This window comes from Haliotis rufescens, unplaced genomic scaffold (assembly GCF_023055435.1).
Source record: "Haliotis rufescens isolate VD_foot unplaced genomic scaffold, xgHalRufe1.0.p SCAF_12, whole genome shotgun sequence".
Taxonomy (NCBI): Eukaryota; Metazoa; Mollusca; class Gastropoda; order Lepetellida; family Haliotidae; genus Haliotis; species Haliotis rufescens.
In genome coordinates, this window is record NW_025963802.1 from 26,364,806 (window position 1) to 26,392,477 (window position 27,672).

A 27,672-nucleotide genomic window follows, 5' to 3' on the forward strand; every position below is an offset into this window, starting at 1 on the left:
GGCAATTTGTTAAGTATTGGTATGTGACCTATATCTCCCTTGTTCACCAACCGTCTGACATCACATATGTATATGATGTACACATTGTATATATACATGTCACGTTTATGCATCGTCATCAGGAAAGGGTCTTTTTGCTTGGTGCAACACGAGGGTGTTACATGATGCCAAGTTATGTTTCAGACGCACCTTTTCATTACATCTGAAAGTAAATGTTGTGCACTGTGTCAACCTCATTTATGGCAAGCCATATTTCCTATCGAATGTATAATGTTATACAAATGCATACAAATCCATTTGATATAGGTTTTTGTCGTTCAGGATATTCGGCAGCATTTTGTTCGCTCAGTTTGCGAAAAAGCTGTTAAATAAAACAAATTGTTGCACAGTACTTATCTTGGTGTATGATAATAAGTGGCGATATTTGCTGTTTTTTTAACGCCTAACAAAACTTAACAGTGTCTCTTTTTCAAATCAGTTTAATATTTGCAGTTAACATTTTACATCTCTGTGTAATTTTATAGTCTGAGGCTGACACAGTGCTGGGTGAGCACAATTCTCATTCATGTTCACCTTCCAGATGTTATAAAAATGATGTAATACATTGTGCACCTCGCCATGCAGTTATCATATACACAGGGAAACAAGCCAATTAATTAAACTCGGAATATTTTACAAATTGCAGTGCCATCTGGCATTCTTTATTGTCAATGTCCTTTAGCAGTTTAGTGTCCTTTTGTGCGCACTGTACACATTGTTCTCTCTTTTCATAACATTAGACTATTTATTGCATACTTTTGACCTTTATTTCAACTTTGTAGTTTTTAATTAGCGTCTGTTTGTATTTTGACCTTTATTAGTAACATTTAATATCTTATTTGTAACATTTGATCAGTATCGCATACTTTTGTCCTTTATTTCAACTTTGTGTTTTTGACTGATCTGATTCCATGCTTGCCATCCATTAGCTAGTACAACATTCCATGGTAACACCTACCACATCTGCCCAGGGTCTGGATGCTGGACCCCAGTGCCCACCAGGCAGATTCCGGGCTTGGCACTCATAAATGTCCTCCAGAAACTGATGATGACCAGCATCTTTGTCAAACAGCATACTGCAATGAAAACAGAAAGCTAGTGTATGTAATCCTAGCAAAGGTAGATGATATAGAAGCTATTTACCACCATCACAATATGATATCAGATTACTTGCTGAGGATAATACACAACACAGATTCAACCATAACCCTTTACTAACAATAAGCATTTACAAGTCTTCACAAATGAGCAGTACAAGAAGATTCAAGAGCAGGCTACTGACCTGAGTTCTGGGCTGACATACCAGTCACTATCCCATCGCCATCCCGGTGGGGGATCAAAGCCATCTTGTGGCAGAGACACCTGCACACACATAATAACACTAATGCTGTAATAAAGTATCTGTGCATCGATCACCACATTCCAGATTAATTTTATGTCATCTCAATATAGAAAGATATGCAGAAGAAGGATAAGTTATTAGACATGAAAACATATTTTCTGAAAGTATGCATGAGGACATTTTCTCTTAAAAAAATATTTTGGTTGTGTCTCTCGTCTTTGATGATGGAACACTGCTCCTTCAGGTTTCACCGTCAGTGTCACCTCCTGCCTGGAGGCCGGCACGTGGGCAGCACACTGACCTTCCCTTGGCTGTCCGACCACTTGGGACGGGTCATGGTAGGGCCTTTGTTTGTCCAGGTTCCCAAGATGCTCACTTCATTCTGATACTGAAAAAATAAGTGAGGACATAAAACACCTGAACTTAAGTTCTGCAGACCATTTCTTGAATTACTATTTCCAACAGCTAAATAGGAAGGAAGTCATACCCTCATGAAGTTCTTCTTGTGACATCCCCTTTCTATGAAGGTACTTAATCACAGCTTGTTTCCCAGTTTTCTCCATTTTCACAGATTCTCCAAGCAAATTCTCTACTTGACTTCTTAAAACAGATGCAGTTATCAGTCTCTAAGTTGGAGTTCATGTCTTCCAAGAGATGACATTCTCCATACACATGTTGAACCTCACATGTGCAGCTAGGCTACCAGTGATACCCGAGCAGAGCTACCAGTGTTATTTCTGACACCTGTTCTACCAGCGCTACCTGTGCTTCAATTGGTAATTCTTCTACCTGAGCTACCAGTGATACCTGAGCTACCTGAGCTACCAGTGATACCTGAGCTACAAGTGATACCTGTGCTACCAGTGCTACTTCTGATACCTGTGCCCTCTGTGCTTCAAGTGCTAATTCTTTTACCAGCGCTACCTGTGCTTCAAGTGTTAATACTGCTACCTGAGCTACCGGTGATACCTGAGCTACAAATGATACCTGAGCTACCAGTGCTAATTCTGCCATCTGGGCTACCTGTGCTTCAAGTGCTAATTCTGATACCTGTGCTACCTGTGCTAATTGTGATACCTGTGCTTCAAATGCTAATACTGATACCTGTGCTACCTGTGCTAATTGTGCTACCTGTGCTTCAAGTGCTAATTCTGATACCTTTGCTACCTGGGCTACCCATGATACCAGTGCTAATTCTGCTTCAAGTGCTAAATCTGATACCAGTCAACCAATCTATCAGTGCTAATTCTGATAACTGTGTTACCTGTGCTACCAGTGCTGATTCTGATACCTGTGCTACCAGTGCTAATTCTGATACCGGTGATTTAAGTGCTAATTCTGGTACCTGTGCTTCAAGTGCTAAATCTGATACCAGTCAACCAATCTACCAGTGCTAATTCTGATAACTGTGCTACCTGTGCTAATACTGATAGCTGTGCTTCAAGTGCTAATTCTGCTACATGTACTACCAGTGCTAATTCTGCTACATGTACTACCAGTTCTAATTCTGATACCTGTGCTACTTCTGCAACCTGTGCTAATTCTGCTACCTGTGCTACCTGTGCTAATTCTGTGCTGCCAATGTTAACTAGAAAGTGTTTTTACTCGTAAAAACATATGTCTCCCCCCACTCCCCTAACCCCCATTCATTCGTTTACTTCACGTTAAACCCCATCTCTTCATTCCCACCCTCCATTACTAAATAACAGAGACAAAAATAGAACTCCTAGAAATTTCAAATAACTAATGGGCACCACTTCAGTGCTGAGTTAATGTGTATACAAAGATTCGCGAAAAAATATTAAACGGTTTCCGAGTTATGGTCCGGAAACCAAGCTTACCCCCATTCAGAGTCTATGTTCAAGTTATCTCCATGGAAACGAGAAAAAATAAAAATGTCAAAAATCTCTAAATAGCAAAAGGCACCACTTCAGTGCTGGGTTAATGTGTATACAAAGTTTCGCGAAAAAATATTAAACGGTTTCCGAGTTATGGTCCGGAAACCAAGCTTACCCCCATTCAGAGTCTATGTTCAAGTTATCTCCATGGAAACGAGAAAAAATAAAAATGTCAAAAATCTCTAAATAGCAAAAGGCACCACTTTTGCGAAAAATTTTTAAACGGTTTCTGAGTGATGGTCCGGAAACGACGCCAACGCCGACGCCGACGCCGACGCCGACGGGAACCGTGCCAAAAACAATATGTCTCCCTCCATTCTGGGGGAAACATAATTCTGATACCTGTGCTACCAGTGCAATCTGTGCTACTCACCGTCTCTGCAAAAACAGCAAGCTCTCCTTCTTTCTGCATCTTGTGCCACTCCATCTCCTGGCTCTGTAGACCCAGCCACAGCCTGACACGAATCATAGCTGGCACCTCAAACTTCTTGTCCTTCTCAGCCTTGCTGCCAGGGAACTGCAGTACACAAATGCCAGTAAGCACAGCATATGTGGGGCATGTATATGGTTTGTACATGCAAATACAGTAGGAATACCAAACAAGGACTTTCGTCATCATCATTTATTCACTAAGTATGGGTCATCGGCCCATTACATGTTGCAATGGTGCTACAGCCATTTTTTAACATTTCTTTTCTCAAATTATTAGCATAGGAAATAAACATTCCCATACTTTTGTAAAGTATTCGTATTGTTTTCTGACATTAACATGTTAAATTTGTGTAAACTAGGAAATATATAATACCTTTGGGAGAAATACAGTTGCCGTAGATGTTCATGTGCACTACATATTAATATAAAATGGTATTCACTTTCAACATAACCGCAGCTACACATATCACATACTCTTTGTTTTTTAGGCATGCTCACATATATACCAGTTTCTATTTTTAGATGACGTGAGCCACATCTTATAACCTTGCCAAAGCCACATGAAACTTATTTATAGTGATGCAGCCAATATATGGTTCAACCCCAAAAATGGGTTTAAATAAGGAGTACGAGAATGTTTTAGAGCCTAGAGATAAGAAGGCATGCCAATCCTGCTGGTACATGTATTGTGATCTAGCCATTAACTCCAAAACAAAAGAATCTATACTGCCAATAGATTGTACTTGACAAAACCAAATCCCATTTTACATGTTAATGATTTCAACTTTGAAACCCAGGTAAATTTTCCATGGCTAGCATTCAATAGTAGTAGATGATATCCTTTCTTTGGAAAACAAGAGGTTAGCATATATATATATATATGGGATACCTTCCACATTCACCATGGACAATGTGGTTGGGTGTGGATAATTTTACACCAAAGACTTTCCAAAAGTGATGGATTACAGAATGACTTAAATTTGGGCCATAATCAGCAATATTGTCCCTCTGTTATATACAGTGAGTGGCAAGAACTACAGTGTTCATTACACTTGGCATCTGATAAATACCACCCTCTAACCTTCAGCTGAATGGTCTGCAGACGTCCGCAGTGTCGTCCTCTGGACGCAGGGTCTGAGGCAAAGATCAGGTCATTGGCTGGGATACGGAAGTAGGCCAGTCTCTTCTCTCCACTGATCATCCAGATAACCACATCAGGCATGCTGTTTTGGGGCTGCAGAATCATTATACATCTCATCAAATCTTTTAAAGTTGAAAACAAAATATCCATGTATTCTTAACTCAAATATTTCCAGGAATTCAATTTCCCACTCAAGTGGCATCACAATAGTAGGATAGATTGTCAATGTCCATAATAAAGGCACATGAACCAGTACTTCACTTGAAGGAAAAACAATGCTTTCTTACCTCTGTAGCCAAGTTCTTCAGCAATGACAGATATCCTTCTATCTCAGACAGTGCTTCATTCACATCAGTTGCATTCTCCCTGAGCTTTGTGGCTACTTCTATGATGTGAAGTAGTTCGTTCTGGCGATATGCACTGAGCAGTCTGTCCAGCTCGGTGGCAATATGCTGGCCAGGCACTGACTCTGGAAGTGGCTTCCTGTAATGACAGACCAAACAAAATCATCTTCTACACCCAGAGCTGTGACACATGACCCCATCTACTCCCTGTACATGACCCATCTACTCCCTGTACATGACCCCATCTACTCCCTGTACAAGACCCCATCTACTCCCTGTACATGACCCCATCTACTCCCTGTACATGACCCTATCTACTCCCTGAACATGACCCCATCTAATCCCTGTACATGACCCCATCTACTCCCTGTACATGACCCCATCTCATCCCTGTACAAGACCCCATCTACTCCCATACAAGACCCCATCTACTCCCGGTACAAGACCCCATCTACTCCCTGTGCAAAAAACTCCATCTACTCCCATACAAGACCCTATCTACTCCCTGTACAAGACCCCATGGCCCCATCCCTGTACAAGACCCCATCTACTCCCTATATATGACCCCATCTAATCCCTATATATGACCATATCTTCTCCCTGTATATGACCCCATCTTCTCCCTATACATGACCCCATCTACTCCCTGTACATGACCCCATCTACTCCCTGTACATGACCCCATCTACTCCCTGTACATGACCCCATCTACTCCCTGTACATGACCCCATCTAATCCCTGTACATGACCCCATCTACTCCCTGTACATGACCCCATCTACTCCCTGTACATGAACCCATCTACTCCTTGTACATGACCCCATCTAATCCCTGTACATGACCCCATCTACTCCCTGTACATGACCCCATCTACTCCCTGTATATGACCCCATCTACTCCCTGCACAAGACCCCATCTACTCCCTGTACATGACCCCATCTATTCCCTGTACGTGACCCCATCTTCTCCCTGTACATGACCCCATCTTCTCCCTGTACATGACCCCATCTACTCCTTGTACATGACCCCATCTACTCCCTGTACATGACCCCATCTTCTCCCTGTACATGACCCCATCTATTCCCTGTACATGACCCCATCTATTCCCTGTAGATGACCCCATCTACTCCCTGTACATGACCCCATCTACTCCCTGTACATGACCCCATCTACTCCCTGTACATGACCCCATCTACTCCCTGTACATGACCCCATCTTCTCCCTGTACATGACCCCATCTTCTCCCTGTATATGATCCCATCTTCTCCCTGTACATGACCCCATCTACTCCCTGTACATGACCCCATCTACTCCCTGTACATGACCCCATCTTCTCCCTGTATATGATCCCATCTTCTCCCTGTATATGACCCCATCTTCTCCCTGTACATGACCCCATCTACTCCCAGGATTCATACAACGCATGCACCCTCACCTACAGTCTTGGGTCAGCTGGTCCAGCAGTGAAATCAGGAGCTGGGCTAATTCAGGTGTTGGCAACTTTGCTTTAATACCTATTCGAACTCTTTCAATGTTGGCTTCCTGAAAAACAATGCATATTTAACATTAGAATATTTTTCTGTTCTTATGGGACTATGGATGTTTACATTATATTAAGAACCACTGAACTTTCAGTTTGAATAAATCCAAATATGAACATTTATCGAGCAGGTTTAGGACGATGTCAGAGCTAATACGAGTGATGCCCTGCAAGATAACTATCCATGGACTGACCAGATCCATGATGATTTTGAGGAGACAGTTGAGTGCCTCCAGTCTGAAGCTGATGTCCTCCCAGTGACTGTCGACCACCACACATGGCTTGGTGTTTCCCCACGGCAGGAAGTAGTAGTAGCAGCCATCAAACACAGCATTGGTGGGCTGTGTGGTAGATGCACAGGGGGCCACATTCTCATCCAGTTTGTTCCCATAATTTCCTTGATGTTGGAAGGAAATTAAAGATTCAAATACATTTTTAACAACATTTATTTTTCATATGAATAAGTGAGTGAGTGAGTATGGTTTTACGCCGCTTTTAGCGATATAACAGCAATATCACGGTGGGGGACACCAGAAATGGGCTTCACACATTGTACCCATGTCGGGAATCGAACCCGGGTCTTCCGCGTGACAAGCGAATGCTTTAACCACTTGGCTACCCGACCGCCCTGTCTTAAGTGTAAAAAGTACTGCTACAAACAAGCATGAAATACTCACATCCCCTGCCAATATGACATGTCGGGTGTGTGCAATGCATTAGCTCCTGTGAACTATGTTCACTGGACCTTTTTGTAGTATAGTACGTTTTTCAAGATCTGCTCCGGAAACGAGGACTACTGCCTTTTTCAGTCTAAATTAAAGTCGTTGCCATGGAAACTCGAAAAATAACTTTTAAAAAAAATCCCAAACTATCAAAAGGCACCAGTCCACCACTAGACTCATCAATGTGCCAAGTTTGATGAAGAAAGATGGTTCGGTTTTCAAGATCTGCTCCGGAAACGAGGACTACCGCCATTTTCAGTCTAAATCAAAGTCGTTGCCATGGAAACTAAACAAACATTGTTTTTAAAAATTCCCAAACTATCAAAAGGTACCAGTTCACCACTAGATCTATCTATGTGCCAAGTTTGGTGAAGAAATATGGTAGCGTTTTCAAGATCTGCTCCGGAAACGAGGACCGAGGTCTGAGGCTAAACCTGCTACCTAGCTCCTGAACCCGAGGTATTACTAAGCAATGATTAGCCATGTGCTTGCAATCACTGTACAAACAGGATAAACTCTCCACCAGTCTACAGACACTTCATTGAAAAGAGAATTACTACTCTAATATGATTTCCAAAACATGAACTGACAAACAACAATTTGAGCAACACCTACAGGTCTACTAACAACTCACCTATGCTGACTTCGAACTCCACTGGGGCATCAATCTCACTGATCATTGTGGCGTTCAGGAAGGAAGCATGCAGACGATATTTCCGGCGCCGCATGAACTTCTGTTTAAGAGTAAGAGGCATTGGTGCATGAGGCTGAAATCTTTGACATGTCAGTCAACAACTGAAACCTGTATCAAAAAAATACAATGTTGACATGGCCTACACCCTGATACTACCTAAATACAATGTTGATGTGGCCTACACCCTGATACTACCTAAATACACTGTTGATGTGGCCTACACCCTGATACCACTTAAATACACTGTTGATGTGGCCTCCAGCCTGATACTACTTAAATACAATGTTGAAGTGGCCTACACCCTGATACTACCTAAATACACTGTTGATGTGGCCTACACCCTGATACTACCTAAATACACTGTTGATGTGGCCTACACCCTGATACTACCTAAATACACTGTTGATGTGGCCTACACCCTGATACTACCTAAATACACTGTTGATGTGGCCTACACCCTGATACTACCCAAATGCACTGTTGATGTGGCCTCCAGCCTGATACTACTTAAATACAATGTTGATGTGGCCTCCAGCCTGATACTACTTAAATGCACTGTTGATGTGGCCTACACCCTGATACCACATAAATACACTGTTGATGTGGCCTCCAGCCTGATACTGCTTAAATACAGTGTTGATGTGGCCTCCAGCCTGATACTACTTAAATGCACTGTTGATGTGGCCTCCAGCCTGATACTACTTAAATACACTGTTGATGTGGCCTCCAGCCTGATACTACTTAAATACAATGTTGAAGTGGCCTCCAGCCTGATACTACTTAAATACACTGTTGATGTGGCCTCCAGCCTGATACTACATAAATACACTGTTGATGTGGCCTACACCCTGATACTACCTAAATACACTGTTGATGTGGCCTACACCCTGATACTACCTAAATACACTGTTGATGTGGCCTACACCCTGATACTACCTAAATACACTGTTGATGTGGCCTCAAGCCTGATACTACTTAAATGCACTGTTGATGTGGCCTCCAGCCTGATACTACTTAAATACACTGTTGATGTGGCCTCCAGCCTGATACTACTTAAATGCACTGTTGATGTGGCCTCCAGCCTGATACTACTTAAATACACTGTTGATGTGGCCTCCAGCCTGATACTACTTAAATGCACTGTTGATGTGGCCTACACCCTGATACCACATAAATACACTGTTGATGTGGCCTCCAGTCTGATACTACTTAAATACACTGTTGATGTGGCCTCCAGCCTGATACTACTTAAATACACTGTTGATGTGGCCTACACCCTGATACTACTTAAATACACTGTTGATGTGGCCTACACCCTGATACCACATAAATACACTGTTGATGTGGCCTACATCCTGATACTGCTTAAATACAGTGTTGATGTGGCCTCCAGCCTGACACTACTTAAATACAATGTTGATGTGGCCTCCAGCCTGATACTACTTAAATACAGTGTTGATGTGGCCTCCAGCCTGACACTACTTAAATGCACTGTTGATGTGGCCTCCAGCCTGATACTACTTAAATACACTGTTGATGTGGCCTCCAGCCTGATACTACTTAAATACAATGTTGAAGTGGCCTCCAGCCTGATACTACTTAAATACACTGTTGATGTGGCCTCCAGCCTGATACTACATAAATACACTGTTGATGTGGCCTACACCCTGATACTACATAAATACACTGTTGATGTGGCCTCCAGCCTGATACTACCTAAATACACTGTTGATGTGGCCTACACCCTGATACTACCTAAATACACTGTTGATGTGGCCTCCAGCCTGATACTACTTAAATACAATGTTGATGTGGCCTCCAGCCTGATACTACTTAAATACAATGTTGATGTGGCCTCCAGCCTGATACTACTTAAATACAATGTTGATGTGGCCTCCAGCCTGATACTACTTAAATGCACTGTTGATGTGGCCTACACCCTGATACCACATAAATACAATGTTGATGTGGCCTACATCCTGATACTGCTTACATACAGTGTTGATGTGGCCTACACCCTGATACTACCTAAATACACTGTTGATGTGGCCTACACCCTGATACAACATAAATACAATGTTGATGTGTCCTACGTACAAGCTGATACTACTTAAATACACTGTTGATGTGGCCTCCAGCCTGATACCACATAAATACACTGTTGATGTGGCCTCCAGCCTGATACTACATAAATACACTGTTGAGATGGCCTCCAGCCTGATACTACTTAAATACACTGTTGATGTGGCCTACACCCTGATACCACATAAATACAATGTTGATGTGGCCTACACCCTGATACCACATAAATACAATGTTGATGTGGCCTCCAGCCTGATACTACATAAATACACTGTTGAGATGGCCTACACCCTGATACTACTTAAATACAACGTTGATGTGGCCTACACCCTGATACCACATAAATACAATGTTGATGTGGCCTCCAGCCTGATACTACATAAATACACTGTTGAGATGGCCTACACCCTGATACTACTTAAATACAACGTTGATGTGGCCTCCAGCCTGATACTACCTAAATACAACGTTGATGTGGCCTCCAGCCTGATACTACTTAAATACAACGTTGATGTGGCCTCCAGCCTGATACTACCTAAATACACTGTTGAGATGGCCTACACCCTGATACTACTTAAATACAACGTTGATGTGGCCTCCAGCCTGATACTACTTAAATACAATGTTGATGTGGCCTCCAGCCTGATGCCACATAAATATAATGTTGATGTGGCCTACACCCTGATACTACTTAAATACAACGTTGATGTGGCCTCCAGCCTGATACCACATAAATACACTGTTGAGATGGCCTACACCCTGATACAACATAAATACAATGTTGATGTGTCCTACGTACAAGCTGATACTACTTAAATACACTGTTGATGTGGCCTCCAGCCTGATACCACATAAATACACTGTTGATGTGGCCTCCAGCCTGATACTACATAAATACACTGTTGAGATGGCCTCCAGCCTGATACTACTTAAATACACTGTTGATGTGGCCTACACCCTGATACCACATAAATACAATGTTGATGTGGCCTCCAGCCTGATACTACATAAATACACTGTTGAGATGGCCTACACCCTGATACTACTTAAATACAACGTTGATGTGGCCTACACCCTGATACCACATAAATACAATGTTGATGTGGCCTACACCCTGATACCACATAAATACAATGTTGATGTGGCCTCCAGCCTGATACTACTTAAATACACTGTTGATGTGGCCTCCAGCCTGATACCACATAAATACACTGTTGAGATGGCCTACACCCTGATACTACTTAAATACAACGTTGATGTGGCCTACACCCTGATACCACATAAATACAATGTTGATGTGGCCTACACCCTGATACCACATAAATACAATGTTGATGTGGCCTCCAGCCTGATACTACTTAAATACACTGTTGATGTGGCCTCCAGCCTGATACCACATAAATACACTGTTGATGTGGCCTCCAGCCTGATACTACATAAATACACTGTTGAGATGGCCTCCAGCCTGATACTACTTAAATACACTGTTGATGTGGCCTACACCCTGATACCACATAAATACAATGTTGATGTGGCCTCCAGCCTGATACTACATAAATACACTGTTGAGATGGCCTACACCCTGATACTACTTAAATACAACGTTGATGTGGCCTACACCCTGATACCACATAAATACAATGTTGATGTGGCCTACACCCTGATACCACATAAATACAATGTTGATGTGGCCTCCAGCCTGATACTACTTAAATACACTGTTGATGTGGCCTCCAGCCTGATACCACATAAATACACTGTTGAGATGGCCTACACCCTGATACTACTTAAATACAACGTTGATGTGGCCTCCAGCCTGATACTACTTAAATACACTGTTGATGTGGCCTCCAGCCTGATACTACTTAAATACACTGTTGATGTGGCCTCCAAGCTGATACTACTTAAATACAACGTTGATGTGGCCTCCAGCCTGATACCACATAAATACACTGTTGAGATGGCCTACACCCTGATACTACTTAAATACAATGTTGATGTGGCCTCCAGCCTGATACTACTTAAATACAATGTTGATGTGGCCTCCAGCCTGATACTACTTAAATACACTGTTGATGTGGCCTCCAAGCTGATACTACTTAAATACAACGTTGATGTGGCCTCCAGCCTGATACTACTTAAATACAACGTTGATGTGGCCTCCAAGCTGATACTACTTAAATACAATGTTGATGTGGCCTCCAGCCTGATACTACTTAAATACAATGTTGATGTGGCCTCCAGCCTGATACTACCTAAATACACTGTTGAGATGGCCTCCAAGCTGATACTACTTAAATACAACGTTGATGTGGCCTCCAGCCTGATACTACTTAAATACAATGTTGATGTGGCCTACACCCTGATACCACATAATTACACTGTTGAGATGGCCTCCAGCCTGATACTACTTAAATACAACGTTGATGTGGCCTACACCCTGATACCACATAAATACACTGTTGATATGGCCTCCAGCCTGATACCATATAAATACACAGTTAATGTGGCCTCCAGCCTTATACTACTTAAATACAATGTTGATGTGGCCTCCAGCTTGATACTACTTAAATACAATGTTGATGTGGCCTCCAGCCTGATACTACATAAATACACTGTTGAGATGGCCTACACCCTGATACTACTTAAATACACTGTTGATGTGGCCTCAAGCCTGATACTACATAAATACACTGTTGAGATGGCCTACACCCTGATACTACTTAACCCTTTCGCCCCGACTGCCCGATTTATCGGGCAGCATAAACCGTGTCCCAGTACCCGGCTGCCCGAAAAATCGGGTGGCTATTGTCCAAGCCCCACACACGGCTGCCCGATAAATCGGGCGGCGCGACCGTGTTTACAAAATCGCTCTTTCAACTTCCTTTCTCGTGTGTAATCTCGTTCTAAATATGGAAACGAGATCTACACGTGATTGACACGTCATTCGATGGAATTTCCCAGTCTTTTTGGCGCGAAAATCGCGAATGTCACCTGTTTTCGCGACAGGTATTTTTCTCGCTTGAATCGTAAATCTAGCGTAATGGCGGCCAACTACGATTCGGATAGCGATCAGATGACTAACAACGACTCTATCGGGAATAATAATGTGTTTGATTTGAATAATTTACGTGAAGGGGAGAGGGAATTTCGTGAAGATTTTGGTGAAGATTTTGACGGTTTCGACGAGGTGTCCCCCCCCCCCGCCAACTTTCAAGAATGGGAGTGGCAGAGGGACCACAACGGTGGAGACATGAGGGATTTTGAAGAGGCGACCGGACTCAAGAATATATATTGACACGGTGAGTGAAATATCGTGCTATTGATTTTTTCCAACTGTTTTACAATGATTCTGTGTTTGAACAGATTATCAGTGCGACGAATGAGAATGCAGCCTACAGGTGAACGAGCGATCACAACAACAACAAAGGTGAATGGCATGACGTATCTCTTTCTTTTTTAAAAAATTTAAGTTTCTGATCGCAATCCGAATTGTAGTTTGCCGGTTTGTCGTATGTCCTTATATTTCGCTCAATTTGAATAAAATGTATTTCCATATTCATGTTTGTTTTCTTGTTTTTTACATCTTAATTTAAATTTTAGTAACTGTAATGATTATTTATTTATTAATTGATGTAATAATGTACTGATTTAATTTATTATGCAATTGTAAATAACAGTGTATTGTAAATATGTTATCACAACTTGTATATTTGCAGAACTTGAATTTACGATCTTTCCGTCCTGTTACAATTTTTCCCTCCTTTCAGATCAATCTGTGATATCTTCTCTGTGATGTCATTCTTATAGGAGCTGTGGTTCAATGTTCAGGTAATGTGATAAATTACTATTTAAAAACTTAAAAACTTAATTTTTGTTTCAAATCCTGAAAAAGAACAAAATAAATCAAATATTTGTGTTTTTACCTGTGTTAACGAGTTTACCTGCGTTAACAAGTTTACCTGTGTTAACGAGTTTACCTAAGAGGCTGTAAGTGTATCATAAGTAATATGTGACATCAGTATTGAAAACAAAGTCAGTACCAAGAGTTGTAAACTTGTTTATTTGTTTACAGATGTGCATGAAGAGAATTTACCTGTAACACCTGGGATTACCTGTGCCGTGCATGATGACAAGACCACTGTGTTATGTTTACCTTGTATCTGTGATTTATTTTTGTGATTTGTAATACAATTTGAGCCAAAATTCATTGTCTGTTTTCATTTTTTCAGTGTTTTCAAGTTTTATTTCACTTGTAAACACCTGTAATTAGAAAATAACAAAGGTTAGAGACAATAACAACAAAGAATATTAAAGTATACTTAATCCTCTTTACAATGGTATATGATAAATGTATATTAAAAGCAAGTTTCTGGTAGAAAAAGTGCATCAAAAATGATAGTGTGATTTTCCAATAATACTGCCAGGGAGGCCAGTGTACAGGCCTTGTCAGTGTCAGGGACTGCAGGGTCTCAAGGGACATAACTCTGGGGCAGCCAGTGATGAAAGAGTTAAATACAATGTTGATATGGCCTCCAGCCTGATACTACTTAAATACACTGTTGATGTGGCCTCCAGCCTGATACTACTTAACTCTTTCAACACCAGTCAACCAGAAGTGTTTACTGCTCGGACACCGAGTTCCCAGAGACTCTTGTGTGATAGATGAAGCCAACATTTATCAAAGAAAATATCTGCTTGTAAAATATATTTGCTGCAACATGTTATACATCATTTGAAAGGTCTGATCCTATGGTTTATAAATATGAAAGTTATGTTTTTCACATTATTTAAAATAATGCATTTACAACTTAATTAAGTTTGTTGTAAATAAAAAATGTAAGCTAACACGTTGTTAACATCCAGATTAAGGACCAAGCAAGTGAAAGCTTGACGATTTTTCGGCAAATATAAGATTTCATAAAATCCACTTACCTATTTCTGTTTTATTTTCATTGTTTACATAATTGGAAAATCATTTTAAAAAGAATTATAAATAGTTTCTGTCATCTCCCATTTCCCGATAACAGCGGCTGTCCACTCAGTAACATGAAGAAATACCCCCGTTTTGCTTCGTATGAATAACACGTTCGTCGAAGAATTGCATATGACACATCGCTGGAAAGCTTATTCCTTCATCTACACGCTTGTAACATCGCCTTGTTTTTTTTCGTAGTTATAACAAGCGATTTCATTGGATTAAAATTGGTTTCTAATGACGCTTTCTTGCCGAAATCTGCTACAAGTTTCGTGATTGGTCAATTTTGAGCAAGTGACCTAAGGTAGCCGATCAAATTACAGCTGTGATACCAAGCTCATGTTTGATAAATTTCAGAAGTTGGCGAATTTTTTTTGTTAAATCGTGTTACTCTGAAAGATTTAAGCAGGAAATCACGATATGGAACTTCGTGAATGTATCGTGCTAGGTTACGATCTGTGACAAAGATTTTTCATGCATATATTTTTGCATTAAACATCGTGTCCGAGCCGAGAATTCAAGGCGATGAAAGCCAAGATGTCATTTGACTTACATTACACGCAATCGCACAAAAAGATGGAAATGATAACTTAGATGTAAGTTTGATTACTTTTAGATATATATTTGTTGATTTTATTTATTACTTTGTATAATATATTTAAAGATTTGTTTAAAACGTCTTTATTTTGCTCTTTGACATGTTCGATGTGGACCCGTTTTCGAAATGTGTGTTGGAGAATTTTATTTTCAATAACATTGCGGGAAATAGTGAATAATTTTTTATTTTATCGATAAAAAATGATAAATTGAAATGGAATACATATTTCAGACATTGTGAAATGTGATAGATTTAATAAATGAATGATATTACAGGTAGGTCCATAAAAATATATACTATTTTGACGTGACTATGGCTTGGCCGGTTAAACGTCCTACGGTGTCTGGGGACTCGATGCTTCTTGGCCGGAAAACCGGCCTACGGTGTTGAAAGAGTTAAATACACTGTTGATGTGGCCTACACCCTATATTGTTGCTGTGGCCTACACCCTGATACTATTTAAATACAATGTTGATGTGGCCTCCAGCCTGATACTACCTAAATACACTGTTGATGTGGCCTCTAGCCTGATACTACTTAAATACACTGTTGATGTGGCCTCCAGCCTGATACTACATAAATACAATGTTGATGTGGCCTACACCCTGATACTACTTAAATACACTGTTGATATGGCCTCCAGCCTGATACTACTTAAATACAATGTTGATGTGGCCTACACCCTGATACTACTTAAATACAATGTGGATGTGGCCTCCAGCCTGATACTACTTAAATACACTGTTGATGTGGCCTCCAGCCTGATAGATACACTGATCCCGGTACATGTTGATAGAGATGGCTAACCTGGACTCGGAGTATATCGTCACTGTTTATGTCGGCTATAGACTGTTCTGGCAGCTCCCCAAGTTGTGTAATTAGCTCCACCAGGGCCCTTCCTCGGTATGCCACACCCTCACCCTGCAATTCATATAAACAAGGAGTCAGGCTGCACAGCTTAGGCAAAGCAGAACATAGAGATTATTTTACAAGATTATTATAAGAAACAATGTCATAGAATCAATATGACACACACGGGAGTGTAATATTATTTGATTAAATATCTTTAGCTCCCCCATAGTAAATGCACGGACCACGACCACCGTCTTAGAAAACGACAATTGTCAACAATCTTGTGAATCCTTCTGACCTTACATTCCAATAAAATTTGGATGACATCAACAATGTTGTCCTGATGACGTAAACAATACACTGGTGCTCTTGAAGTGATATTCTAATAGAGTACGTATGATTTATGTACTGTGTTATTTCTCATCCAATGGGAAATACCCTCAGGGAATATAGACTACATTGTACTGCCCACCTTGCCCAGATTCAGATCCTCATACTCATCGGGCAGGTCCGAATACTCCCTTGTTGACCCATAAAAGTTGACATAGCATGGTCCAAATGTGGGCAGGAAACCTACAGGACAAAGGTTACATGCAGTCAGAACCACAAACAGGTTTAGTTGATATGATACAGCATTTGTTGAAATATGAAAATAGTGAAAAGACTTTATCCATCATTTCGACATCTTACTATCTGATTATGCAACACAAATCCCATAATGAGATAACAATTGTTAAAAAATGGGAAAAATCTTTCTTTATAGGGATCATTCTTTGGCAGTATTCAGATTTCAAGTATGCATCATAAATTAATAGCTGTATTGAAGAGAAGTCTCTGATCCAGAGCTTAAGAGATCAAGGTCATTTCCTGTATAAAGGTCAATGTCTTGTTACAACATCAGTCAAGGAAAGCCATTACAATCAGCCATGCACTCTCACTGCAAGCTGTGTCCATGACTACTTGGGCTGGACTAGGTGTACAGGTGTAGTTGTGACTGTGTGTCGGACCTAGCTGTGCATGTGGAGTGGGGGTTCGAGGCATGCAGGACAGTTAATAGCTGTTACAGAACACCAAGCAGTCTCAAGTGGGACTTGTTTATAAGCATGTATGGCATATAGTTACACATCACTTGTAAAATACAGATGTGTAGAACACAGGATAAAGAAGATTTTCATTGGAGGCAAAATAGATACATAAACAATGATGAAAGGGGCTAGAAGTTATTGTAACCGAACCCAACTCAGAGTAACTACATTAAATTGAAAAACATGGTATTACAGAGGGAAAGGTTGATGCCACTCAAACAAAACTAACTACAGTAGTGTCCTCACTGATGTTAGGAATTCATTACATGAAACAGTTAGCATGCAGATGAGAATAAGGATAACATAATGTTGCACAGATGGAGCATGGAGAATTAGGATTTTGTTTAACACTGAGTACAGGAACATGTAAAGAAACAATGGAGACCAAGTTACCCTCATCCTTGTCTGCACAAATACAAACATAGTCACACATTAGACACACATCCTAAACAGGACATTATGTATGAAAGAAGTATCTTATTGTGCTGCATTAACTAATTACAGAAAACACTGAGACAAGAACACATCTTTACACATGCGATTAACCATAGAGCATAAATCAGCATATTGTTCAATTGACACAAAATATTGGTATGTAATGATTACATATTCACAACTTCTTTCTACAACAGATCTCCAAACAGAGCGAACTCCAGCTATCATCCATGGCTTACTGCATGTCATGTACTGGGAGGAGGGTATGTAGGTCTACATGTGTGGCTGCACAGAGCAAACTCCTGCTATCATCCATGGCTTACTGCATGTCATGTACAGGGAGGAGGGTATGTAGGTCTACATGTGTGGCTGCACAGAGCGAACTCCTGCTATCATCCATGGCTTACTGCATGTCATGTACTGGGAGGAGGGTATGTAGGTCTACATGTGTGGCTGCACAGAGCGAACTCCAGCTATCATCCATGGCTTACTGCATGTCATGTACAGGGAGGAGGGTATGTAGGTCTACATGTGTGGCTGCACAGAGCAAACTCCTGCTATCATCCATGGCTTACTGCATGTCATGTACAGGGAGGAGGGTATGTAGGTCTACATGTGTGGCTGCACAGAGCAAACTCCTGCTATCATCCATGGCTTACTGCATGTCATGTACAGGGAGGAGGGTATGTAGGTCTACATGTGTGGCTGCACAGAGCAAACTCCTGCTATCATCCATGGCTTACTGCATGTCATGTACTGGGAGGAGGGTTTGTAGGTCTACCTGTGTGGCTGCGGGTAGGGAGTGGATATGCTTCAAACTGCATAGAACTGTTATATCTAATCTATGCAGGATGCACATTCACAGAAAAAACAAAAATGCATTTTTGGGGTGCATCCTCTTCAGAACTACTGCAGGGGGAGAGTGTCAAGTGATGGGGCCGCTCAGTGTGGTCCAGAGAACTGTTGGAACACCTGCACAGTCAGGAGCAAGCATTTGGGTGCAGTTATGATTGATCTTCAAGAGTGATCAGGAAAAAGAGGCACAATAATAACATGAATACAACCTATGTACCATCTAAGTGCCTCATTGTTGATCAGGCAAGACAGCCATATGACTTACTTCATTGCCCAAACTTCCCCATAAACACCCTATATTTCCCCTAGCTGTGGGAACACAACATGGTTTTCACCAAAGCTAGTAATCTGAATAATAGTTGTGCAGGACCTACTTCCCTGTATAACTGGTACGTCTTTATAGTCTTTGCAGTTGCTGATAAATATGCGCTTTGAGGATAAAGGCTGATGTGTCATATTCTTTATGTGTGTAGTATTGCCTTTCATACTGTTGTAACCGTCATATGACAGTTTTCAGGAGGTTGTAACATTTATTCAGGAAAAGTTACAAATGTGCATGTCATGTGAGATGGCTGACTGCTAGAGAGCACATGTTGTATGTCACACACGAAGTCCCATGCATGTGACACACCTCGCACATGAAGCAAACAGTTACCTCTCTGCCAAGCAAATATACTACATGTTTTAAATTTACTTTAAGGTATTGGTTTTCCTTGGTGTCTTGTGTGTTTTCAGTTAGTTACAGCCTAACTAACCACAGTTTCAGAACTTCAGCTCTAACATTTACAAGCAGATATCTTTTGATAGTGCTGCCAAGGAAGACTTCTTCTTAATGAAGCCATTATGTGGTACTGATGGGGGACCTGTATGTGGTACTGATGGGGGCGGCCTGTATGTGGTACTGATGGGGGCTGCCTGTATGTGGTCCCCATGGGGGACCTGTATGTGGTCCTGATTGTGGCGGCCTGTATGTGGTCCCGATGGGGGCGGCCTGTATGTGGTCCCGATGGGGGCGGCCTGTATGTGGTACTGATGGTGGCTGCCTGTATGTGGTACTGATGGGGGCTGTCTGTATGTGGTACTGATGGGGGCGGCCTGTATGTGGTACTGATGGGGGCTGCCTGTATGTGGTACTGATGGGGGCTGCCTGTATGTGGTCCCCATGGGGGACCTGTATGTGGTCCTGATTGTGGCGGCCTGTATGTGGTCCCGATGGGGGCGGCCTGTATGTGGTACTGATGGTGGCTGCCTGTATGTGGTACTGATGGGGGCTGTCTGTATGTGGTACTGATGGGGGCGGCCTGTATGTGGTACTGATGGGGGCTGCCTGTATGTGGTACTGATGGGGGCTGCCTGTATGTGGTCCCCATGGGGGACCTGTATGTGGTCCTGATTGTGGCGGCCTGTATGTGGTCCCGATGGGGGCGGCCTGTATGTGGTACTGATGGTGGCTGCCTGTATGTGGTACTGATGGTGGCTGCCTGTATGTGGTCCCGATGGGGGCGGCCTGTATGTGGTACTGATGGGGACTGTCTGTATGTGGTACTGATGGGGGCTGCCTGTATGTGGTACTGATGGGGGCTGTCTGTATGTGGTACTGATGGGGGCTGTCTGTATGTGGTACTGATGGGGGCTGCCTGTATGTGGTACTGATGGGGGCTGCCTGTATGTGGTACTGATGGGGGCTGCCTGTATGTGGTACTGATGGGGGACCTGTATGTGGTACTGATGGGGGCGGCCTGTATGTGGTACTGATGGGGGCTGTCTGTATGTGGTACTGATGAGTGGCCTGTATGTGGTACTGATGGGGGCGGCCTGTATGTGGTACTGATGGGGGCTGTCTGTATGTGGTACTGATGGGGGCTGTCTGTATATGGTACTGATGGGGGCGGCCTGTATGTGGTACTGATGGGGGCTGCCTGTATGTGGTACTGATGGGGGCTGCCTATATGTGGTACTGATGGTGGCTGCCTGTATGTGGTACTGATGGTGGCTGCCTGTATGTGGTACTGATGGTGGCTGCCTGTATGTGGTACCGATGGGGTCGGCCTGTATGTGGTACCGATGGGGGCTGTCTGTATGTGGTACTGATGGTGGCTGTCTGTATGTGGTACTGACGGTGGCTGTCTGTATGTGGTACTGATGGTGGCTGTATGTATGTGATACTGATGGTGGCTGTCTGTATGTGGTACTGATGGGGGCTGTCTGTATGTGGTACTGATGGTGGCTGCCTGTATGTGGTACTGATGGTGGCTGCCTGTATGTGGTACTGATGGTGGCTGCCTGTATGTGGTACTGATGGGGGCTGTCTGTATGTGGTACTGATGGTGGCTGCCTGTATGTGGTACTGATGGGGGCTGCCTGTATGTGGTACTGATGGGGGCTGTCTGTATGTGGTACTGATGGGGGCGGCCTGTATGTGGTACTGATGGGGGCGGCCTGTATGTGGTACTGATGGTGGCTGCCTGTATGTGGTACTGATGGGGGCTGACTGTATGTGGTACTGATGGGGGCGGCCTGTATGTGGTACTGATGGGGGCGGCCTGTATGTGGTACTGATGGGGGCGGCCTGTATATGGTACTGATGGGGGCTGCCTGTATGTGGTACTGATGGGGGCTGTCTGTATGTGGTACTGATGGGGGCGGCCTGTATGTGGTACTGATGGGGGCTGCCTGTATGTGGTACTGATGGGGGCTGCCTGTATGTGGTACTGATGGGGGCTGTCTGTATGTGGTACTGATGGGGGCTGCCTGTATGTGGTACTGATGGGGGCTGCCTGTATGTGGTACTGATGGGGGACCTGTATGTGGTACTGATGGGGGCTGTCTGTATGTGGTACTGATGGGGGCTGTCTGTATGTGGTACTGATGGGGGACCTGTATGTGGTACTGATGGGGGCTGTCTGTATGTGGTACTGATGGTGGCTGCCTGTATGTGGTACTGATGGGGGCTGCCTGTATGTGGTACTGATGGTGGCTGCCTGTATGTGGTACTGATGGGGGCTGCCTGTATGTGGTACTGATGGGGGCTGTCTGTATGTGGTACTGATGGGGGCTGCCTGTATGTGGTACTGATGGGCTGCCTGTATGTGGTCCCGATGGGGGCGGCCTGTATGTGGTACTGATGGGGGACCTGTATGTGGTACTGATGGTGGCTGCCTGTATGTGGTACTGATGGGGGCTGTCTGTATGTGGTACTGATGGGGGCTGTCTGTATGTGGTACTGATGGGGGCTGCCTGTATGTGGTACTGATGGGGGACCTGTATGTGGTACTGATGGGGGCTGCCTGTATGTGGTACTGATGGTGGCTGTCTGTATGTGGTACTGATGGGGGCTGCCTGTATGTGGTACTGATGGGGGCTGTCTGTATGTGGTACTGATGGGGGCTGTCTGTATGTGGTACTGATGGTGGCTGCCTGTATGTGGTACTGATGGGGGCTGCCTGTATGTGGTACTGATGGGGGCTGCCTGTATGTGGTACTGATGGGGGCTGCCTGTATGTGGTACTGATGGGGGCTGTCTGTATGTGGTACTGATGGGGGCGGCCTGTATGTGGTACTGATGGGGGCGGCCTGTATGTGGTACTGATGGTGGCGGCCTGTATGTGGTACTGATGGGGGCTGCCTGTATGTGGTACTGATGGGGGCTGCCTGTATGTGGTACTGATGGGGGCTGTCTGTATGTGGTACTGATGGGGGCTGTCTGTATGTGGTACTGATGGGGGCTGTCTGTATGTGGTACTGATGGGGGCGGCCTGTATGTGGTACTGATGGGGGCGGCCTGTATGTGGTACTGATGGGGGCTGCCTGTATGTGGTACTGATGGTGGCTGCCTGTATGTGGTACTGATGGTGGCTGCCTGTATGTGGTACTGATGGGGGCTGTCTGTATGTGGTACTGATGGGGGCGGCCTGTATGTGGTCCCGATGGGGGCAGCCTGTATGTGGTACTGATGGGGGCGGCCTGTATGTGGTACTGATGGGGGACCTGTATGTGGTACTGATGGGGGACCTGTATGTGGTACTAATGGGGGCTGCCTGTATGTGGTACTGATGGGGGCTGTCTGTATGTGGTACTGATGGTGGCTGCCTGTATGTGGTACCGATGGGGGCGGCCTGTATGTGGTCCTGATTGTGGCGGTCTGTATGTGGTCCCGATGGGGGCGGCCTGTATGTGGTCCCGATGGGGGCGGCCTGTATGTGGTCCCGATGGGGGCAGCCTGTATGTTAGCCGGAGTTGCTATTCACCGAACACTCTCTCACCCATGTCACTGCCCTGCATTCAGCTGGGTCTAGTCACATGCACAACCACCAGTTTGTCAGAAGCCAAATGTCAGGAGAAATGTGACAGATGGTGCACATGGTGCAACTTTAACATGTGATTCTTAATTACTTCAAAAAAACACTGAAGATGTATGCATTATGCTGTCTGTATGTGGTACTGATGGGGGCTGTCTGTATGTGGTACTGATGGGGGCTGTCTGTATGTGGTACTGATGGGGGCGGCCTGTATGTGGTACTGATGGGGGCGGCCTGTATGTGGTACTGATGGTGGCTGACTGTATGTGGTACTGATGGGGGCTGCCTGTATGTGGTACTGATGGTGGCTGCCTGTATGTGGTACTGATGGTGGCTGCCTGTATGTGGTACTGATGGGGGCTGTCTGTATGTGGTACTGATGGGGGCGGCCTGTATGTGGTCCCGATGGGGGCAGCCTGTATGTGGTACTGATGGGGGCTGCCTGTATGTGGTACTGATGGGGGACCTGTATGTGGTACTGATGGGGGACCTGTATGTGGTACTAATGGGGGCTGCCTGTATGTGGTACTGATGGGGGCTGTCTGTATGTGGTACTGATGGTGGCTGCCTGTATGTGGTACCGATGGGGGCGGCCTGTATGTGGTCCTGATTGTGGCGGTCTGTATGTGGTCCCGATGGGGACAGCCTGTATGTGGTCCCGATGGGGGCGGCCTGTATGTGGTCCCGATGGGGGCGGCCTGTATGTGGTCCCGATGGGGGCGGCCTGTATGTGGTCCCGATGGGGGCAGCCTGTATGTTAGCCGGAGTTGCTATTCACCGAACACTCTCTCACCCATGTCACTGCCCTGCATTCAGCTGGGTCTAGTCACATGCACAACCACCAGTTTGTCAGAAGCCAAATGTCAGGAGAAATGTGACAGATGGTGCACATGGTGCAACTTTAACATGTGATTCTTAATTACTTCAAAAAAACACTGAAGATGTATGCATTATGCTGTCTGTATGTGGTACTGATGGGGGCTGTCTGTATGTGGTACTGATGGGGGCTGTCTGTATGTGGTACTGATGGGGGCGGCCTGTATGTGGTACTGATGGGGGCGGCCTGTATGTGGTACTGATGGTGGCTGACTGTATGTGGTACTGATGGGGGCTGCCTGTATGTGGTACTGATGGTGGCTGCCTGTATGTGGTACTGATGGTGGCTGCCTGTATGTGGTACTGATGGGGGCTGTCTGTATGTGGTACTGATGGGGGCGGCCTGTATGTGGTCCCGATGGGGGCAGCCTGTATGTGGTACTGATGGGGGCTGCCTGTATGTGGTACTGATGGGGGACCTGTATGTGGTACTGATGGGGGACCTGTATGTGGTACTAATGGGGGCTGCCTGTATGTGGTACTGATGGGGGCTGTCTGTATGTGGTACTGATGGTGGCTGCCTGTATGTGGTACCGATGGGGGCGGCCTGTATGTGGTCCTGATTGTGGCGGTCTGTATGTGGTCCCGATGGGGGCTGTCTGTATGTGGTACTGATGGGGGCGGCCTGTATGTGGTACTGATGGGGGCTGTCTGTATGTGGTACTGATGGGGGCGGCCTGTATGTGGTACTGATGGGGGCTGCCTGTATGTGGTACTGATGGGGGCTGCCTGTATGTGGTACTGATGGGGGCTGTCTGTATGTGGTACTGATGGGGGCTGCCTGTATGTGGTACTGATGGGGGCTGCCTGTATGTGGTACTGATGGGGGACCTGTATGTGGTACTGATGGGGGCTGTCTGTATGTGGTACTGATGGGGGCTGTCTGTATGTGGTACTGATGGGGGACCTGTATGTGGTACTGATGGGGGCTGTCTGTATGTGGTACTGATGGTGGCTGCCTGTATGTGGTACTGATGGGGGCTGCCTGTATGTGGTACTGATGGTGGCTGCCTGTATGTGGTACTGATGGGGGCTGCCTGTATGTGGTACTGATGGGGGCTGTCTGTATGTGGTACTGATGGGGGCTGCCTGTATGTGGTACTGATGGGCTGCCTGTATGTGGTCCCGATGGGGGCGGCCTGTATGTGGTACTGATGGGGGACCTGTATGTGGTACTGATGGTGGCTGCCTGTATGTGGTACTGATGGGGGCTGTCTGTATGTGGTACTGATGGGGGCTGTCTGTATGTGGTACTGATGGGGGCTGCCTGTATGTGGTACTGATGGGGGACCTGTATGTGGTACTGATGGGGGCTGCCTGTATGTGGTACTGATGGTGGCTGTCTGTATGTGGTACTGATGGGGGCTGCCTGTATGTGGTACTGATGGGGGCTGTCTGTATGTGGTACTGATGGGGGCTGTCTGTATGTGGTACTGATGGTGGCTGCCTGTATGTGGTACTGATGGGGGCTGCCTGTATGTGGTACTGATGGGGGCTGCCTGTATGTGGTACTGATGGGGGCTGCCTGTATGTGGTACTGATGGGGGCTGTCTGTATGTGGTACTGATGGGGGCGGCCTGTATGTGGTACTGATGGGGGCGGCCTGTATGTGGTACTGATGGTGGCGGCCTGTATGTGGTACTGATGGGGGCTGCCTGTATGTGGTACTGATGGGGGCTGCCTGTATGTGGTACTGATGGGGGCTGCCTGTATGTGGTACTGATGGGGGCTGTCTGTATGTGGTACTGATGGGGGCGGCCTGTATGTGGTACTGATGGGGGCGGCCTGTATGTGGTACTGATGGTGGCGGCCTGTATGTGGTACTGATGGGGGCTGCCTGTATGTGGTACTGATGGGGGCTGCCTGTATGTGGTACTGATGGGGGCTGTCTGTATGTGGTACTGATGGGGGCTGTCTGTATGTGGTACTGATGGGGGCTGTCTGTATGTGGTACTGATGGGGGCGGCCTGTATGTGGTCCCGATGGGGGCAGCCTGTATGTGGTACTGATGGGGGCGGCCTGTATGTGGTACTGATGGGGGACCTGTATGTGGTACTGATGGGGGACCTGTATGTGGTACTAATGGGGGCTGCCTGTATGTGGTACTGATGGGGGCTGTCTGTATGTGGTACTGATGGTGGCTGCCTGTATGTGGTACCGATGGGGGCGGCCTGTATGTGGTCCTGATTGTGGCGGTCTGTATGTGGTCCCGATGGGGGCGGCCTGTATGTGGTCCCGATGGGGGCGGCCTGTATGTGGTCCCGATGGGGGCAGCCTGTATGTTAGCCGGAGTTGCTATTCACCGAACACTCTCTCACCCATGTCACTGCCCTGCATTCAGCTGGGTCTAGTCACATGCACAACCACCAGTTTGTCAGAAGCCAAATGTCAGGAGAAATGTGACAGATGGTGCACATGGTGCAACTTTAACATGTGATTCTTAATTACTTCAAAAAAACACTGAAGATGTATGCATTATGCTGTCTGTATGTGGTACTGATGGGGGCTGTCTGTATGTGGTACTGATGGGGGCTGTCTGTATGTGGTACTGATGGGGGCGGCCTGTATGTGGTACTGATGGGGGCGGCCTGTATGTGGTACTGATGGTGGCTGACTGTATGTGGTACTGATGGGGGCTGCCTGTATGTGGTACTGATGGTGGCTGCCTGTATGTGGTACTGATGGTGGCTGCCTGTATGTGGTACTGATGGGGGCTGTCTGTATGTGGTACTGATGGGGGCGGCCTGTATGTGGTCCCGATGGGGGCAGCCTGTATGTGGTACTGATGGGGGCTGCCTGTATGTGGTACTGATGGGGGACCTGTATGTGGTACTGATGGGGGACCTGTATGTGGTACTAATGGGGGCTGCCTGTATGTGGTACTGATGGGGGCTGTCTGTATGTGGTACTGATGGTGGCTGCCTGTATGTGGTACCGATGGGGGCGGCCTGTATGTGGTCCTGATTGTGGCGGTCTGTATGTGGTCCCGATGGGGACAGCCTGTATGTGGTCCCGATGGGGGCGGCCTGTATGTGGTCCCGATGGGGGCGGCCTGTATGTGGTCCCGATGGGGGCGGCCTGTATGTGGTCCCGATGGGGGCAGCCTGTATGTTAGCCGGAGTTGCTATTCACCGAACACTCTCTCACCCATGTCACTGCCCTGCATTCAGCTGGGTCTAGTCACATGCACAACCACCAGTTTGTCAGAAGCCAAATGTCAGGAGAAATGTGACAGATGGTGCACATGGTGCAACTTTAACATGTGATTCTTAATTACTTCAAAAAAACACTGAAGATGTATGCATTATTCCTTTCATTTGTCATTTCAGTGGGAAACATTTGAGCTCAGAGTATCCAAATACCAATGGATCACTGCTTGGTTTCCCCAGCATGACTGCGGCATGTACAAGTAGGTGCGAGCAAGTGAGCTTGACATGGGGGAGAGAGGCCTGGAGTAAAGTA

At 45.2% G+C, this 27,672-nt stretch overlaps 1 protein-coding gene and 3 long non-coding RNA genes across 19 annotated transcripts in view; 1 reads left to right on the forward strand and 3 right to left on the reverse strand.

Moving 5' to 3' along the window:
• The window catches only part of LOC124115927 (myoferlin-like), a 216,219-nt gene that overhangs the window by 61,561 nt on the left and 126,986 nt on the right, over positions 1–27,672 (reverse strand). For 9 of the 13 annotated variants that reach the window (XM_048393446.1, XM_048393449.1, XM_046477094.2 and 6 more), the window contains 12 exons: positions 18,140–18,151; positions 17,134–17,234; positions 16,617–16,730; positions 8,092–8,191; positions 6,930–7,132; positions 6,631–6,737; positions 5,140–5,335; positions 4,793–4,945; positions 3,653–3,796; positions 1,683–1,769; positions 1,322–1,401; positions 998–1,115 (listed from right to left, as the gene is read on the reverse strand). In XM_048393446.1, coding sequence (XP_048249403.1) covers positions 998–1,115; positions 1,322–1,401; positions 1,683–1,769; positions 3,653–3,796; positions 4,793–4,945; positions 5,140–5,335; positions 6,631–6,737; positions 6,930–7,132; positions 8,092–8,191; positions 16,617–16,730; positions 17,134–17,234; positions 18,140–18,151 — 1,415 coding nt within the window. The remainder of the gene's footprint in view (positions 1–997; positions 1,116–1,321; positions 1,402–1,682; positions 1,770–3,652; positions 3,797–4,792; positions 4,946–5,139; positions 5,336–6,630; positions 6,738–6,929; positions 7,133–8,091; positions 8,192–16,616; positions 16,731–17,133; positions 17,235–18,139; positions 18,152–27,672) is intronic. The other 4 variants (XM_048393448.1, XM_048393447.1, XM_046477100.2 and 1 more) reach the window with 1 other exon arrangement.
• Positions 12,826–14,439, forward strand: LOC125378234. Of its 2 annotated transcripts, XR_007220122.1 has the most exons (3): positions 12,881–13,663; positions 14,004–14,064; positions 14,309–14,439. It is a non-coding gene; the product is annotated as an uncharacterized LOC125378234 (long non-coding RNA). The 2 variants fall into 2 exon arrangements; XR_007220121.1 differs by lacking the exon at positions 14,004–14,064 and having other exon boundaries at positions 12,826–13,663.
• LOC125378236 lies at positions 22,883–25,528 on the reverse strand. Its single transcript, XR_007220126.1, has 4 exons — positions 25,502–25,528; positions 23,801–24,084; positions 23,024–23,255; positions 22,883–22,895 (listed from the first exon to the last, which is right to left on the reverse strand). It is a non-coding gene; the product is annotated as an uncharacterized LOC125378236 (long non-coding RNA).
• Positions 25,645–27,671, reverse strand: LOC125378235. 3 transcript variants are annotated; one of them, XR_007220125.1, is made up of 3 exons: positions 27,031–27,671; positions 26,254–26,485; positions 25,645–25,657 (listed from the first exon to the last, which is right to left on the reverse strand). It is a non-coding gene; the product is annotated as an uncharacterized LOC125378235 (long non-coding RNA). The 3 variants fall into 3 exon arrangements; XR_007220124.1 differs by lacking the exon at positions 25,645–25,657 and adding an exon at positions 26,062–26,073; XR_007220123.1 differs by lacking the exon at positions 25,645–25,657 and adding an exon at positions 26,139–26,151.